Consider the following 16,255-nt stretch of genomic DNA (forward strand, 5'->3'; position numbering starts at 1 on the left):
TCATAACTAGCTCTTTCCAGACCCCAGAATCTCTGCCTAGCTCTTTTCTCTGCCTGAAACAACCCAGTGCCCTGTTTCTTGAGTGGCTGCTCCATTTCATCCTTTGGTCAATATTGTTGCCATCCCTGAGAAGCTACCTCTGACCACATTATCTCAGTAGGGCCTTTCCTTCCCTTCCATTTTCTTCTATCTTTGTTCCTTCTTTGATTTTGTAATATTGCTATTACAAGCTGTATGTTTTGTGGTATACTTGTTTATTATTTCTCTCTAACTAGACAGAAAGCCTACATAGGCAAGGGGTCCTGTCTATATTGTTCAGTGTTGTATATCCAGCACTCGTTACAGTGCCCAGTGTAGTTGTAGCTCAATTTGCAAAATGGATAATGAAACTTAAAGTGAAGCTCACATGTAAAAGTTTGTTTCTCACTGGGAGACTAGAATCAAACTGTCCATCCCCATGCTTCATAACATTCATGCACTGGCCCTGTAAACAACTTCAAGATTAAGGAAAATGCTACTGGAGAGGCTCTGAATGGCGGATAGGCATTTAAAAGGCAGCATGAAGATTTAGGTCTGTGGCTTGAATAGTCATTGCTTTCCTCACTTGTTTTTCCATATTCACCTAGGCACGGGAAGCTACAAGAAGCATAGCTAAGGCTGGTCTTGGCCCTGGTCTCCTGGGTTCATTTCTGGAGATTTTCAAATGTGGTCTCCCTGGCTTAGTGAAAAATATGGTTTTTTGTTAAGACAACTATCTGAATTCCTCGCATACCTTAGTTCCTTAAACCAAGTTGAAAGCTTCCCAGGGAGGATTTTCATTGTGTTTAGTGCAGCGTGGCAGAATGGAAAGGACTTTGAACCAGAAGTTGGCTTGGATTTTTGTCTTAGTCCTGATTACCTTGGAAAACAAAATGAAAGTAAACCCTAAATAACAGTTTTCCTATCTGTGAAACATGACAATTGGGTGAGACGGTTTCTCCTAGCTTTTATCATCCTGAAATCTCTGATTCCTGTGGAAATTGTGGATGCTGAGGTAAACACAAAACTGCAGACTTTAAGGAAGCAGACCCTTTCCCCAAGGTCATTTGTATGGAGAAATAGTGAACACTCCCATAGACTACCCCAGCAAGTAGGAGAGAGAGAATGATAAATTCCTTGGAGATTCAGAACCCTTTAAGTTACCCTGTTTGACTTCCCTTGCCAGACCTTTAGTTTATTGGAAATTGTCCAAGGAAACAATCTTTTAGAGCCTACTGGTTTTAGGCTTTTGTTGACTTCTACTTCACCACGAATTGAAAAAGTGAATCAATTGGGAATAAGTAAGCTTGTGGCACCCCAAAAGAATCTTTTTCACTGTAATGCAAGCATCAGTCACTTGGTCACCCAGAGGACTACTCTTTCCTGAAAAATATGCAACAGACGAGAGAGAGAGAAAGCAGACTTCTTCCTCTATTCACAGGTATTATAAAGCTGAATCAGGAAGATTCTAACCCTAGTTTTTAATGTGAGTTTTAGTTTTCACAGTTGGCAACAGCTTGCATCCCTCTTTTTAATTGTTCCTACTCTGGACTGGACTTTATACTAAATTCATTTCCATTTATTCTCAAAACATCCTTTGGGTTGGATGGTAGTGTCGCATTGTTCTTCCAGGTGAAGAAACTCAGGTGCTTAAAGGTTTTAAGTAACTTGCTAACTTTAGTCAGTGATTAGGTTGGGATTTGTACCAGGTAAATGAGTAATGATTCTTTCTCTGAGCCTGTGGGGTAACTAAACACATTTCCAGCATTTTTAATAGGAGCAGAAAGAGAGTAGGAAATTAATGACACACAATTCACAAGTCAGGTGTGCTCAGTCTCTGTCTTTTTCCTGGAGAATCCTGGGTGTTTTCTTTTCATCCAGTCCTATCAATACCCTTCTTTTCTAGGATGATACTTAGAGAGTATTCATTTTAAACATTCTAGAAGTGAAATCAAAACCTGAGTTAAAACACTGAACACTCAGGTTTTGTATGATCACGTAGTAGTGTTTCTTGAAAGCAAACCTTATTTGTAACTTAGAATCGTCCAGACCTGTTGCTTTAAATATTTTAATAAAACAGGATTTCCCCTTCCCCATTGAGGCCCACTTTTCTCCCCAATCACTTTAATTATGTGAGCTAGAATGCTGTTTCTCACACATCTTCAGTTCTCAACCTTGTTAAAATTAATCATATAATCCCCCTTTAAAACATAGTATTAAATCACCATAGTAACACAGTATCCAAGCTTTATAGATAAAACATAACAGCCATAAGAAGGTAGCGTTTGGTGTCCCCTTGACGGCCCTATAACTTTTATAGAAATGTGTTTCTTCTCCTGGCTGTGGAAGGTGGAGGGATAGCATTACTTACACCTGCTTTATGACCACGTTGCTTTTAAATTGCCACCTTGTTTTTGTTCACCTTCCTAGTTAAATAAGGAGAGTGGAACACTTTTTCTTTCTGAATTATTTTCTTGTACTCTCTAACCACTCTCTAAGGGATGGAGTTGTCTCCTTAAATATGATCAGGCAGAGTCCATTGGCCTTTGTATTGGAATACCTTGAAAATTCTTTAATTTTAATTATTTATGTGGCTGTATAAGGGAGTTTTAGAAAGTCTACCCTATCTTTGAAAACTTAATTCATATCATACCCAAAGACTCAATAAGAATTCTGCCTTTGGAAAAAGCTTGGTGGTAAACCATTATTTTTACATTTCTTCTGATAATTTATAAAGTAATTAATAGCTTATAGCATAGATTTGACTATTTTACCAATTTGAATATGCTTTGTAAAATACAATATGAGTTGATGAGTTCCTTTGAATAACTCAGTGTTGAATTCTAGCATATTATGTTAATATAAATTCAGGTATTAGAATTTGGATTTTTTAACCAAAAATACCTTTATTTTAATCTTCAGAGAAAAAACTCTTCTTTTTCTGAGGTAATTACCATTACTTACAAAAATGGATATACATCTTCAAAGCATTTCCCTTTAATGCGAAATTTAGCTTTATGGGATCTAAACATTTAAAGGTAAAAAGCACATTCTATTTTGTTGCCGTTATAAGACAAAACTGAATCTAGCATAAGGTAGGGTAACCCATTCACTCTTCAGGTTCTTCTCTGACAGGAACCAGCATTATTATATTATTTCCACTTAGCAAAATCTGCTCTGATTTAATTATACTTCTTCCTGGCCAGGTGTGGTGGCTCATGCCTGTAATCCCAGCACTTTGGGAGGCTGAGGCGAGCGGATCACTTGAGGCCAGGAGTATGAGACCAGCCTGGCCAAGACAGCAAAACCTTTTCTCTACTAAAAATACAAAAATTAGTTGGGTGTGTTGGTGCACACTTGAAATCCCAGCTACTCAGGAGGCTGAGACATGACAATCACTTGAACCTGGGAGGCAGAGGTTGCAGTGAGCCAATATTGTGCCACTGTACCCCAGCCTGGGTGACAGAACAAGACTGTGTCTCAAAGTAATAATAATAATAATAATAACAACAACAATAATACTTCTTCCCTCTGGTGTGATTTCAAACTCAGTGACCTCTTCCAGTCCATACTGACAAAGTCATCAAGTCCTAGAAGAGTATCCACAATTTCTTTATTGCTCTTCACCACAATGTGAATTCTTTTGTCTACAAGCTCTAGCAGCAACAGCTGGGCAGGGAGGTGCCATAACTATGTAGTTAGCCGCCATAACTATGACGGAAGTGGGATGTTTAGATTTTTAAAATGGAATGAAATCCAAGCTAACTGGTAAACTGATTTTAAAAACTGGATTTTTAGACATTTTACAATTTTAAAAAAAGAGTGTGGCTGGGCGCGGTGGCTCATGCCTGTAATCCCAGCACTTTGGGAGGCTGAGGCAGGTGGATCATGAGGTCAGGAGATCGAGACCAGCCTGGCTAACATGGTGAAACCCCCGTCTCTACTAAAAATACTAAAAATTAGCCGGGCATGGAGGCGGGCGCCTGTAGTCCCAGCTACTCAGCAGGCTGAGGCAGGAGAATTGTGTGAATCCGCGAGGCAGAGGTTGCAGTGAGCCGAGATCACACCACTGCACTCCAGCCTGGCAACAGAGCGAGACTCCATCTCAAAACAAAACAGAGTTTCTGTAATCTGATTAGTATTATGTTTTTAAACTTTTTAAAAATAGATGTTTGAATGTTGCGCTTATGTGTGGTTTTAAAATTTTTGTATTGATACATTTTTAGCTTTTTTCTTTAAATGTGTTTCTTTAAAATGTTGTTTCCATTTCTTAGAAAGCACCATGCAATGCTAGACATTTTGGTTATTTCTGTCCTCTAAAATAGGAAATATGTTTCTCATAAATTCAGAAATTATGAAAGATATAGGAATTTAGGAAAGTAACACCTAAGCATGCCCTCTTAACAGTTTGAATTTCAGCTCCTACCCTTTGTAGCTGTGTGAATATGATTCAGTTACCACCTATTCTGGTCCTTAGTTTCCTTTTCTGTAAAATGGGAACATCCTCTAAATTTTGTGGTTGTCATGAGAGTCAGGGAGATGGTCTACGCATATATGATGTCTAACTTTGTGGCTGGCACATAGTAACATTTACCTTCTGCTCTGGCAAGCACTCTTATTATCTGAACTAGGGAAGTTCTCAGGTGAGGATTGTTAGCAGCAAGCTGGTAGAGTGGCCTGTGGAATCAGAGCGAGGGTTAAAATCCAGCTTTTTGCCACTGATCAGCTGACCTTAGGCAATGCCTCTCTAGACTATTTCTTCATCAGCAAAATGAGGTTAATAGAGGGCACCTTTCGGGATTGATGCACTGACTAACAGAGCTGCCTCAGAGACCGAACTCAATAAGGAGAAGGTATGATAGCTCTGATTATTTGATTTCTGAGGTGGTCACTAGAATGGGCTGCCAGCTGTCTGTCTTTTTTTTTTTTTTTTTTTTTTTTAACTAGCTTACAGTCTGTTCCCTTGAAGTGTGTAAATTTTAAGAGTTCCACTGAGAGAGGAAATGTTATAAGTTCAACGACTCATTGTGATTAGATACTTTATCAAGAAACTTACTGCACATTCATTTTCCCCTTTGTTCTGCCTTTGCTGCAGCCTCACAGTTAGTCAAGTTGGCCAGAACTTCACGTTCGTGCTCACTGACATTGACAGCAAACAGAGATTCGGGTTCTGCCGCTTATCTTCAGGAGCGAAGAGCTGCTTCTGTATCTTAAGGTAAGGGAGAAGGCTTGGGCTGTTGGCTCATTCTCTGAAGCAATGTCAGCTTCTGCGTTACTCTTCTGTAATTAAATCTTCCAGCTGTTCATTTCATTTTCCTATCTGTTTCCCACAAGTCACTGCATTTGGGGAGAAGGACTTCACAGTGTTGTTCTTGCACTGTAAGTTCTGCAGATAATTGTATTTATTTATTTGTATCACATCCCTTGGGTGGGAAAGGGGACCATCTCTTCTGAGTAGTTTGTGGAAGCCAGAAAGTCAGTGTGGCTTCAGTGCCTTCTGCTGTTATCTGGAACTGTCAGAAATTAGCCTGTTAGACTTTCTCTTGGACATTTTGTGTATGTAAGATTATTAATAAAGTATGTGTCTGTGGCTCAGGACATCTTGCAGACACAGACTGTGTCCGCCTTAAAGTAACACCCTTGCCCCCTTTGGGTCAGTGAATGAAGAACTGTGTCCCATTTTGGCTACTTCTCCAGAGATTTGAAAAAAGTGCAGAATCGTGTAAGAAGGCTTCTTCAGGTCTTCTAAAAGCCCCTCATACACCAGAGCCACACTTGCTTAAGGCTCTGTTTCCTTCTGCCAGAGGGGTAAGCCATGCTCTGGGGTGGGAGGATGTGTGGAAATCCGATTTTGGAGCTGCTGGCTCTGTGGACTCCTGCTGGGCGCCTCCTGAGGGGGAAGTAAAGGCATCCCCCATGCTCCCCTCTCCATCTGCCTCAGTTAAGTAGGTGTCAGAGGGGCCTGCCTCCTGTCTCTCTCTGCTCGTGTGGAGCAGTCAGGGCACGGCAGCTGGAGGTGCCCATGACAAAACCCGGGCCCCCAGGCTTGAGTTGGGCCTGGGCCTGGGGATAAAAGGCCAGACCCTCTATGGATTCCAGAAAGGGTAGCTCTCTGCGGCACTAGTCCTCTGCACTTTCTTCTTCTCATCAAGGAAAGACTCCCCCACCGACTCCTGTCCCCCAAACCCACATACTCTCACACCACAGGGGAGGAGGGACTGACTTTGGAAGTTCCCATGCTCACTAACTGTCAATCTGGACTGCTATACATTTGCATTTCTCTATACAAATCTTAGTATCATTAGTACTTTTAATCAGTGAAGTCGACTGTCTTCTGCACCAAGGATAGCATTTGTAACCTGGGCACGAGAGGATGACTGCCAGAGAGGCTTTAGCAAGCAGGCTGCTTTGGGAGATTCTGTGTGTTCTGTTGTTCTCAAGCACGCCTCAGTAGCCCAGGCCCAAGAATTACCTGCCCGGAGTATTAGACTTTGATGTAAATGATTATTTACATTTGGATTTAACAGTGTGATCTTTTTCTTTTTAAAGAAAAATTTCTCTTTCAGTTTTGTCTGTTTTGTCTGTTATATTTCAGCCCTGGCCAGGCCACTGCATATTTATACAGTTGGCCCTTGAACAATGTGGGTTTAAGGGTACTGGTACCCCCACACAGTTGAAAATCCGCATATAACTTTGACTCCTCAAAAACTCAACTATGGCCAGGTGCGGTGGCTCACGCCTGTAATCCTAGCACTTTGGGAGGCCAAGGTGGGTCAAGAGTTTGAGTCTGGTTGTCAGGGGTTTGAGACCAGCCTGAGCAACATGGAGACACCCGTCTCTAACTAAAAATACAAAAATTAGCCAGGCGTGGTGGCGTGGCATGCCTGTAATCCCAGCTACTTGGGAGGCTGAGGCAGGAGAATTGCTTGAACCCAGGAGGTGGAGGTTGCAGTGAGCCAAGATTGTGCCACTGCACTCCAGCCTGGGCGACAAGAGCGAAATCCCATCTCAAAAACAAAACAAAGCAAAACAAAAAGAAAACCCCACAAAAACTTTACTAATCCATAGCCTACTGTTTGCTGGAAGCCTTACCTGTAACATAAACAGTTGACTAACACATATTTGTATGTTGCATATATCATATTTTATATAAATTACTGTATTCTTACAATAATTAAGGAAGGGAAAAGTTATTAAGAAAATCACAAGGAAGAGAAAATATATGTGCTGTTCATTAAGTGGAAGTGGATCATCCTAAAGGCCTTCATCCTCATCATCTTCACGCTGAGGAAGAAGAGGAGGAGTTGGTCTTGCTGTCTCAGATGTAGCAGAGGTGGAAGAGGTGGAAGGGAGGCAGGAGAGGAAGGTGTGACTTTTACTTTTAAAAAATCCACATATTGGCCAGACACGTGGGTTCACTCCTGTAATCCTAGCAGTTTGGGAGGCTGAGGCAGGCAGATCACCTGAGGTCAGGAGTTCAAGACCAGCCTGGCCAACATGGTGAAACCCCGTCTCAAAAAAAAAAAAAAAAAAAAAAATACAAAAATTAGCTGGAGTGGTGTGGGGGGTGCCTGTAATCCCAATTACTTGGGAGGCTGAAGCGCGAGAATCACTTGAACCCAGGAGGTGGAGGTTGCAGCAAGCTGAGATCATGCCACTTCATTCTACCCTGGCCGACAGAGCGAGACCCTGTCTCAAAAAAAAAAAAAAAAAAAAAAAAAAAAATCTATGTATAACTGGACCTGAGCAGCTCAAGCCTGCCTTGTCCAAGGTCAACTATGTATTTGTTTGGAGGTGGTGAGGCTTAAACTGAGTTCTTAGAGTTTTGCAAAAAGGTTTTTCCCCATAATATGTTTGGGTTACAATGTTTCTTTCCAAGCTATGTGTGTGTATGTGTATGTATACTCTAAACTGGCACTATCACTCAGCAAATCTTGATAATAGATAAGTATTTATTTAAAAATTTACGCTTAAATTTGCTTGTCTCTGATTCTGATGTGTGACTTTGTGTGCCTATACAGGTAGGATCACGGATTTCATATTTGTGAGAAGCCTGTTGAATAGTCTTTGTGCTGTCAGCAGCAATTGATGTGTTTTTAAAGTCTGTTATAATAGGTTAGAACTATGGAGAAAAATTCGGTGGGTTAATTCATTCATTTGTGTGTCAGTTCTTAATTGAATGCCTACTATTAGCTAGTCCCTGTCCTTGAGGAGTTCCCAGACTAGCTGGGGAGATGGATGATCACAATACAGCGTGCTGTATCTAATACACAGAATGATCCCAAGGCATAGTGTCTTCTTACTGTTGCTTTTCTAGTGCCAGAGGATAGTGACTGTGGCTAAAAATACAAGAGTCCTAGATGAATTCTGGAACATGAACTTTATGAGTATCTAATATGAGGGCAGAGAAGCTATCTTTTCCAGCTTGTGTGGAAATAAAGAGCACACCCACTGACACTTTCCCTGTGTTGGGTTTGGGAACATTGCTAAGCAGAATCTAGCATGTAAATGGAAGGGTTTACTGTTAAAACTGGATGACTGGTTGGCGGTATATCCATTGGGGAGTGGAGAAGTCTGCCAAGAGAATGAGGGCTCAGTTTGGGTCTAGGTTACATTGTTGCATTGTCCTCTTCTGCTGCTCAGTCTCCTTGCTTTCTTTAGATACTTTCTCTTTAGTTAACCTGTGCCTTGAGGTCCAATCACCCTTCACAGTGTGCCCAGGGCTATGGCTCAAGTGTGCTCATAAACCACCTCTACTTTTGCTTTCTATTTCTTGTCTTAAGGAATGTAGCTCTCTGTTATGGCGTCTGTGCACACATAGCCCCTGTGGTTCCAGGATTTAGCTTCACTTCCTCCCTGCCTGATCTCCCAAACTACTATGCTTCCTGGCCCATATGAACTACTCAGTCTCTACTTTCACATGTTTACCCATCCTCCCAGACTCAGCCTAGGCACTTCAACAGAGTAGCCTTCCCCATGTAGAGGTAATCATTTCCTCTCTGGCACACCCAGTGTGCTTTGCATTCTTCAGTTACACACTTATAACCTTGGTCCTCCTTTATTTTCCTCCTATTGGAAGGTCAACTCTTTAGGGGTAAAGGCTGGATCTTAATTAACTATGTATCTCCAGCACTTAGTGTAATGCTTAACCAAGATATTGTGTGCATTGTGATCAGAGAAGGGGAAATGCATCAAGAATGGGAGGGCAGGGCACCAAAGACTTTGAATGAGAGGACAAGTGTCATGGGACATAAATTCAGAGAGGAAATATGAAATAGTTGTTGGAAGAAGTGTGGTTCACATTACCAAACTCATTTCATGCTAGTTATAAGAGATGCACCTTTTAATCTCACAATGGAGGTTCAATATTGAGTGACAGGCATTTTGTCCATGAAAGGTTAAGCCATCTGTATTTTAAAATTTAAACTTAATTTCACAATGAAAGATTTTTAGACACCCTTTATGCAACATAACCTACTTATTAAGTTCCTTTTTATTTTCTGTTCCTCCCCACTAGGGCATGAGCTCCATGAAGGCTGGGAATTTTTATGTTTTTTTCTCCCCCATAAATACATCCAAAGTTTATTGAAGAATATTCTGGCTCATAGCTGACACTCTCAGCTAGTCTGGGAACTCCTCAAGGACAAGGACTTAGCTAGTACTTGTTTTATGAAGGAATGAATGGGGAAATAAGCCCATGTTTATTAAAAAACATTAAAAACATTGGTTTGAACTCTTTATACCAGCTAACCTTGGCAGAAACCTAGTTGTACCAAACAAGTCCCATTAACACAAATGCCACTATAAATCAAATGCATTATTTCCTCCCATAGTTGACTAGTTCCTGTCACTGAAGAATTTTACTCCTCCTTGAGATTTGCCACATTATTTAATGAGTTCCTGGATGGGAGTTGATACTAAATTAAAAACACCAGCTAGGAGAACAGTCATTATGGATTAGTTACTCTCCATAAACACAGGGATGTGAGAGCATTTTAGCATTTTCAGATTGCACCATCTAAGTCTGATGCAATATATGCATTTATCTCTGAAATCTTTCAATATTATAAAACAAAGTGACCTAGAATTGAAATTTTGTTTTGACATTTGATATTTGATTTGCCCCAATGGCACATACTCCATCAAGGCCAAAACTGTAATGAAAGATGCTATTTCTAGCCAACTTCTGATTCTGGATCAACAGAAGGAACACAAGAGTTCAAAGCTTTAAATTTGTGTTTGAGGGTTATGGGGAGATATGTCATACAATAATTAAATACCTTTTGTCTTTTATAAAGGAACTACACAAATATTTGCCCTACAGTTTTCTCCTCCTTCCATTGGGATCTTATTGAAGCTCTTAAGAAAGCTGTAACTGTCCTTACACCCAAATAAAACTCTATTTTTATTATACATTTTGGGAAGAAAAAACTTTTTTCCTCAAGATGCTGTCTAAATTTTTTTAGTTTAACTTTTTAAATTTTTATTCAATTAAAAAGTATCTGAGTACCTAGTATATACCCGGAATGGGCAATACATAACACTTGGTCTCTGGCCTTCACTTATCTCAAGGCCCCTTAACATAAACACAGAGATCTAGCCCCAGGTCTCCATTTGCAAACTCTTCAGATATCACACTCATCCAAGATTTTGATGAGCTGAACTTTCTGAACTTGGTAGTACAAAATGAAAAAAAAAAAAAAAAAAGTAAGTACTTCTTGTCATTTACCAAATATAAAATCTAATATGTTTCTAGGTACACTATTCACGGACCACCTCTGATTTTGATATCCACCTCCCACTGCACTTCTGCTACCCTCACTCTTTTAGGAACTGCTCAATCTTTGGGATGGGAAAATGTAAACAAGTAATTAAAATATAATGTGATCAGTGTTGTTTTAAGAAAATATATTTATGTGTAAGGTTCTTCAGAGTCACAGATTAGACAGTGCCCATCTCTAACTTGAGAATAAGAGAAAGTGTTACTGATGGGTTCCAGTTAAACTGAGTCTTGCAGAATGAGTGGGGGCTTGCCTGGAGGAAGATGGGAGAACAGCTCTCTAGGCAGTGAGAACTGATACGCAAAGGCCCCAAGGAATGAAAGGTATAGGAAGATGAAAGGATGCTGAGAATGCAATGAGAGAGAGCAATAGCAAGAGATGATGCCATGGAAGTCTGGGGCCCAATTGTGAGGGGTGTGCTCAGGATTTTAGATTTATCTGGTAGCAAATGGAATGCTGTCAGCTGGTTTCAAGTAGACATTAGGGATGCTGATGTTTGTAGACCAATGCGAAAGTAATTTTTTGGAATGTGAAATGTGCTTGGGTTTTTCTGGTTATTGTTTGAGGGGATGTTGCATGTCACTTTGGAGGTAGCACCCAGATTTAGACTGGATTTTTCAAACCTCAACTGCAGGGGTTTTGTTTTGTTTTCTTTTAAAAACAAGGATAGTGATCGTCCTTCCTTCCATGCTACTTGGCCTGTAGACTTGAGTCTAAACCTGAGTGTTGTTCAGTGAGAACCTTCTTCCTTCTGGGGCACTTTCTGATCTCATGACTGGAATGACCATTGCATCCATTCTTAGCTGTGTTACATTCATTTTCACTTGAAACACAGAAAAGCTCCGTTTCCACGGAACAAAAAAGAAGCTAGAAGTAATAAAAGAGTCTGGTTTTAAGAACTTTGGCTTCCCTTGCTGACTGTTCCAGTGTTTTTAAGCAACACAGACAGTTCAGGAATAAAATCAAAGGACTCTGTTTCCTCAGGCAGGTGCGGTGGCAGAAGCCCTTTTGAATTGTGTGTTAGCTGCTTTAGTTTAAAATAAGTGTTTGAGAGGTGGGGGAGGGAGTCAGGAGGAAGGCTGTGGGGACAGCTCCCAGATTTTTACCTTGAAAGCAGGTGCTGCTGAAATATTCCAGAAACAGATGGAATCTCCTTTTCTTGTTTTAAGCTATTTATGGTTGTCTCGCCCGAGGGTACCCTGCTATACAAAAATGCACAGCCTGATGTTTGAGGGCAGTTGGGCATCAAAGCCAGGGCCCCTCTGGGAGAAATCAGCCTTTCTTTCCAGTGCCTTAAATGCCATTCTGGAAACCTGGGTCTTTCATACCGTTTAACAGAGGACTTTCCTTTGCCTTTTGAGTGTTTCTGTCTCTCTGGAACGGTTTGATTTCTTTTTAATTCTTCTCCTTAAAAGTAAGCTGGGTACTGTGTTGTTCTTGTTATTCTCTGGATGGTCAGTTGGCAGAAGGCCCCACTGCTAAGGCAGATTGATAATTTCACCGACTGTGGGTCTCAGAACATGGCTTCCGTCAGAAGCTGAACGTAGAGGATGGGCCAGGGAGGCTGCTCTTTCCTAGGCCCAGAGCCCGTCTGAGTTCCTCAGTATTCTGAAAGGCTTGTGTGGGTGCAGGGCACAAGGTGCTCTTCCGAACATCACTTTGTGGGAGGTTATAACTATTTTCTCTGAATTAAAAAAATGAAGTGGTTGGGGAATGTTGCGTGTTTTATTGCCATACAGATGCCTTCATACTTAGAAACATATATAATCCTCTGGGGAGCCACAACTCAACAATAGTAACAAGCTGTACAGTTTAAAGAAAATCACCTTTGAAGGGAAGAAAGAGAAATAGCTGAAACTGCCCTTGCACTCCCAGCGGCCTGCTGTTGGAGGTTGATTTGAGGGCTGGGAAGCTGCGCAGTTGGAAGGACAGGTGTGTCTTCTGCAGTGGCCATGGGGGCTGGAACCAGCAGCCAGCCTCAGGCTGTCCACTGCAGGGGGAAGCTCCCTTTCTCCTCCTGATCCTTTTTGGAGGACACCATCCTGGCACAGCCTTCCCTCAAGCAACCTGACCCTAGGGTTGTAGGGTATTTGGAACTCCAAGACTTTGGCTAAAAGAGATTTTTTATTTTTGAGACGGAATGAGTTGTAAACCTTACAAGAGGTGTGATATTTTCTCACTCTGTTCTGGAAACAGAACACTTCCTTGTCATAATGCTCATGAAGCTTAGTACAGGGCAGGAAGTGAAACCACCTCAAGAACTCCGGGAGTGTAGTTCTGCCTTGTTTTTTGCTCCCCACCCACCCCGCATTCTTCAATCATTTTGCTACTTCTAGCGACTACTGGTGATGGCTAATGTTACTTCATCATTTTGGACATGGATAGACTAACACTGGATAACTCACTACAGAGGATTTGGAGTGGAAGGCAGGAATTAGCATTTATCAACATTTATTTAATATGCCAGCTGGTTTATATAATTTTCATTTATTTTTATAGCAATCTTATGAAATTATCTCCATTGTAGAGATAAAGGGTTTGAGGCTGAGAGAGATGCAGTGACTTGCCTAAGATCTCGAGGAGAAAGTTAAGGAATCTGGTTTGGAAGCTAAAATCCAACCCAAAGTTTATACTCTCAACTGAAAATTCTGTCTTCCTACCACCAAAGCAACATTTACTGCTTTCAAAAGGTTATTCATCCTCTCTTTCTATATGTATATATTTAGCTTAAAAAGACATAATGAGTAGCTTGCCCTTGCAGAATGAGCTCAGAGGTGAGCTTAAAGAGCTTTCAGAAGTAATGTACTACAGTTCACCCTCATCTTATAAATAATGAAAATGAAACATGAATAAGACAGGAAGATTTTTGTTCCAAGCTCTTTGGCTGGTGAATGAGTCTTCTGACCTCCAACCCAGGGTTTTGCCCGTGTTGTGGCAATGATTCTTCCAACTCAGGAGAATAAGCCCAAGGCCAGCTGGAACTAATGTTTCTTCAAGACTCAGTAGCCCCTGATTAGTGTTAAAGAGTCACATTCCCATTTGGTTAGCATCATTATGACCAATGTGAATAATCCAACTATGTGATTATAGAGTGAACAAGATGAACAGTTCTGTTTAAATCCAATGCAAGGTATGTTTGAATGGAAAACCAGTGAAATAAAGCCTGTCTTTTGAAAGAATCTCAGAATTCCACATGAGGGACCCTTTTTGGGAGATGAAAAAGCATTCTACAGGAGAGGCTCCTTGGTGCTTTTTGATTGAGTTTGAGTGTCAACAATTTTTCTTGGACCTCCCTGCAAGTCAGCCACTTTCCTTCAATAGCAATAAGCAGAAGGCATTTATCTGAGCCTGATCTTTGCTTTTCACTGGATGGGAGGTGGAAAAGAAAATGACTCAAAATACACCTCACACCTAAAATTGCCCTTTGCTTCCAAGCTACGCTCTTAAGAGCAAGATAGACTCCTGAATACAGGAGTCTGAATTTAAGTTGTCTGGCCCTCTCAAGGATCAGTTTTAGAAGCAGTAGGAAGCCTAACATGTCTCCATCATGGAGAGGCCCCGAGAGACTGCAATAATAGTGTACTTCTTTACAGAAAAATCATGGTGCCATGATTGAAGTTTGAAGAAGTTTGAAGACCCCACAATTCCAGCAATCAATTATGAGCCACTTATTTTTAGGATGTTATTTTTTAAGATTATAAAGATATACTTTCTCATTAGAGAAATTTGGAAAACTGCAGAAAAGAAAAGAAATTTGTCATCCCAGCATGCTGATAATGACTAAGGGTGTTTCCTTCCCTGAATTGGGATGATGCTGTAGGTATAATTCTGTATCTAACTTTTTCACTTATTAAATTGTAAGCATCTTTACATATCATTAAATATTCTTTCCTGAGAATGTTTTTAATTACATAATTTATTTGTGTGCGATTGATTTATAATACAAGGAAAGAAGCTCTTAGTAATCTGAAAGAATATTTCTTGCTAAGGCTTATAATTCTTTTTAAAAATGCATTTGCTGTACTGTCGTCATTCAGCTAACTACTTGGTATTTTTTTAAGAAACACTCAACTATTTTTTTATCTTAACATGTGAGCTATTACCTGATTCCTGACAATGAAGAATAGTTATTAGCTTCTGAAGCAATGAACAGAAGAGTATAAAAATAGTATCAAAAGTCTTGGTTAAAATCAAGTGGCAAATAACGTGTTGAGTTTATGTTTCCATATTTTATTTTGTATATTTACATCTTCAGAGTAAGTAATTTTTATTAGCATGAGTTGTAAAATGCAAGTTGTAACATTAAGGGAACACTTTTAAAATTAGATAGCAATATAATTTTGAAATTAGAATATATTACATTCCAAGTGAAAGCAAATTACATGTATCTCAAAACTTTATATAAACTTATGGAAGCTTTAAACATTGTAGAGAAAATTAAATTCTATATATTGTAGTATGCAGTGGAAATTAAATAGGCTTTGATTTCCTGCTCATGGGACTTGAAACTACCAGTGATCTTACACAAAACCAAGGGCAATTGTTGTGCTTTAGCTCAATCCACAAGTGTTAAATATCACATGGAGATTTTTAATCCCTTATCTATAATGCAAAGCAATATTTATTACAGAATTAATTCTGAGAGGCATCATTTATGGTTTCTAATCCATTCTACTTCAGATGCCTTTGAAGTGAAGTGGTAGGGTTTTGCGTGTGGGGTTGATTGTCCCGTTGTTCATTTGCACAGTCTGGTATTTTCACTCGCTCTTGATGTGAATTATGCAGCAAATTCACCAAAATGCAGCAAAAAGGCTTGGCTTGAAAACTTTTACATTTTAAAAACCCATTTTAAGAGTGTGGTGGAAGAAGAAGTTGGGTGAAATTCAGTGTCCTGCAGTTTGTTGTCTAAGCTCCTTGTGATGACTGACTGATTTCTTTTTTATTTTAATATTTTAATTTTAAAATTCTGGTTCCATCAGAAAACAAGTTTTTAAGTGGTTAAAAAACAAAAACACACTGCAAACAAAAACAACCCCAAGCCAAAAGAGACTCTAAAGAATGTCTGTTTGCTAGTATACTGTTTTCTGCTGAGCTAGGATTTTTACTGTCACTTTTGTAAATTTAGTAATTTTGGATACCAATTTTGGAGAAACTTTAATTTGTGCTTTTTCTCTTTTATTAGTATATGAAAATTATACCCAATATCGATCATCCTTATTGAGTAAAGATAACTGTTGTCCTCTGACCCCTGAAAACAAAACTTGTATAAGTATCTTTTCATTTTACTCTTTGTTAACATTCTCCAGAGATTGCAATTCTAGGTCTTTTTATTTGAAGGGATGGTTTAACTTTCAAAGACTCCCATGAACTTGTCCATTCCTCAGATTTAGTGTACTCGAGTGTCCCTAATCTGAACGTCCACAATTCAAAATGCTCTAAAAGCTTTTTGAACACCA

General features: G+C 39.9%; 2 protein-coding genes across 11 annotated transcripts in view; one reads left to right on the forward strand and one right to left on the reverse strand.

Annotated features, from left to right (window-relative positions):
• Positions 1–16,255, reverse strand: part of NEK6 (NIMA related kinase 6) — a 984,684-nt gene that overhangs the window by 600,339 nt on the left and 368,090 nt on the right. The window lies entirely within an intron of this gene.
• The window catches only part of DENND1A (DENN domain containing 1A), a 547,088-nt gene that overhangs the window by 167,074 nt on the left and 363,759 nt on the right, over positions 1–16,255 (forward strand). For all 10 annotated transcript variants that reach the window (XM_050760580.1, XM_050760581.1, XM_050760572.1 and 7 more), the window contains one exon: positions 5,114–5,233. In XM_050760580.1, coding sequence (XP_050616537.1) covers positions 5,114–5,233 — 120 coding nt within the window. The remainder of the gene's footprint in view (positions 1–5,113; positions 5,234–16,255) is intronic.

Source organism: Macaca thibetana, chromosome 15 (assembly GCF_024542745.1).
Source record: "Macaca thibetana thibetana isolate TM-01 chromosome 15, ASM2454274v1, whole genome shotgun sequence".
In the NCBI taxonomy this organism is placed as follows: Eukaryota; Metazoa; Chordata; class Mammalia; order Primates; family Cercopithecidae; genus Macaca; species Macaca thibetana.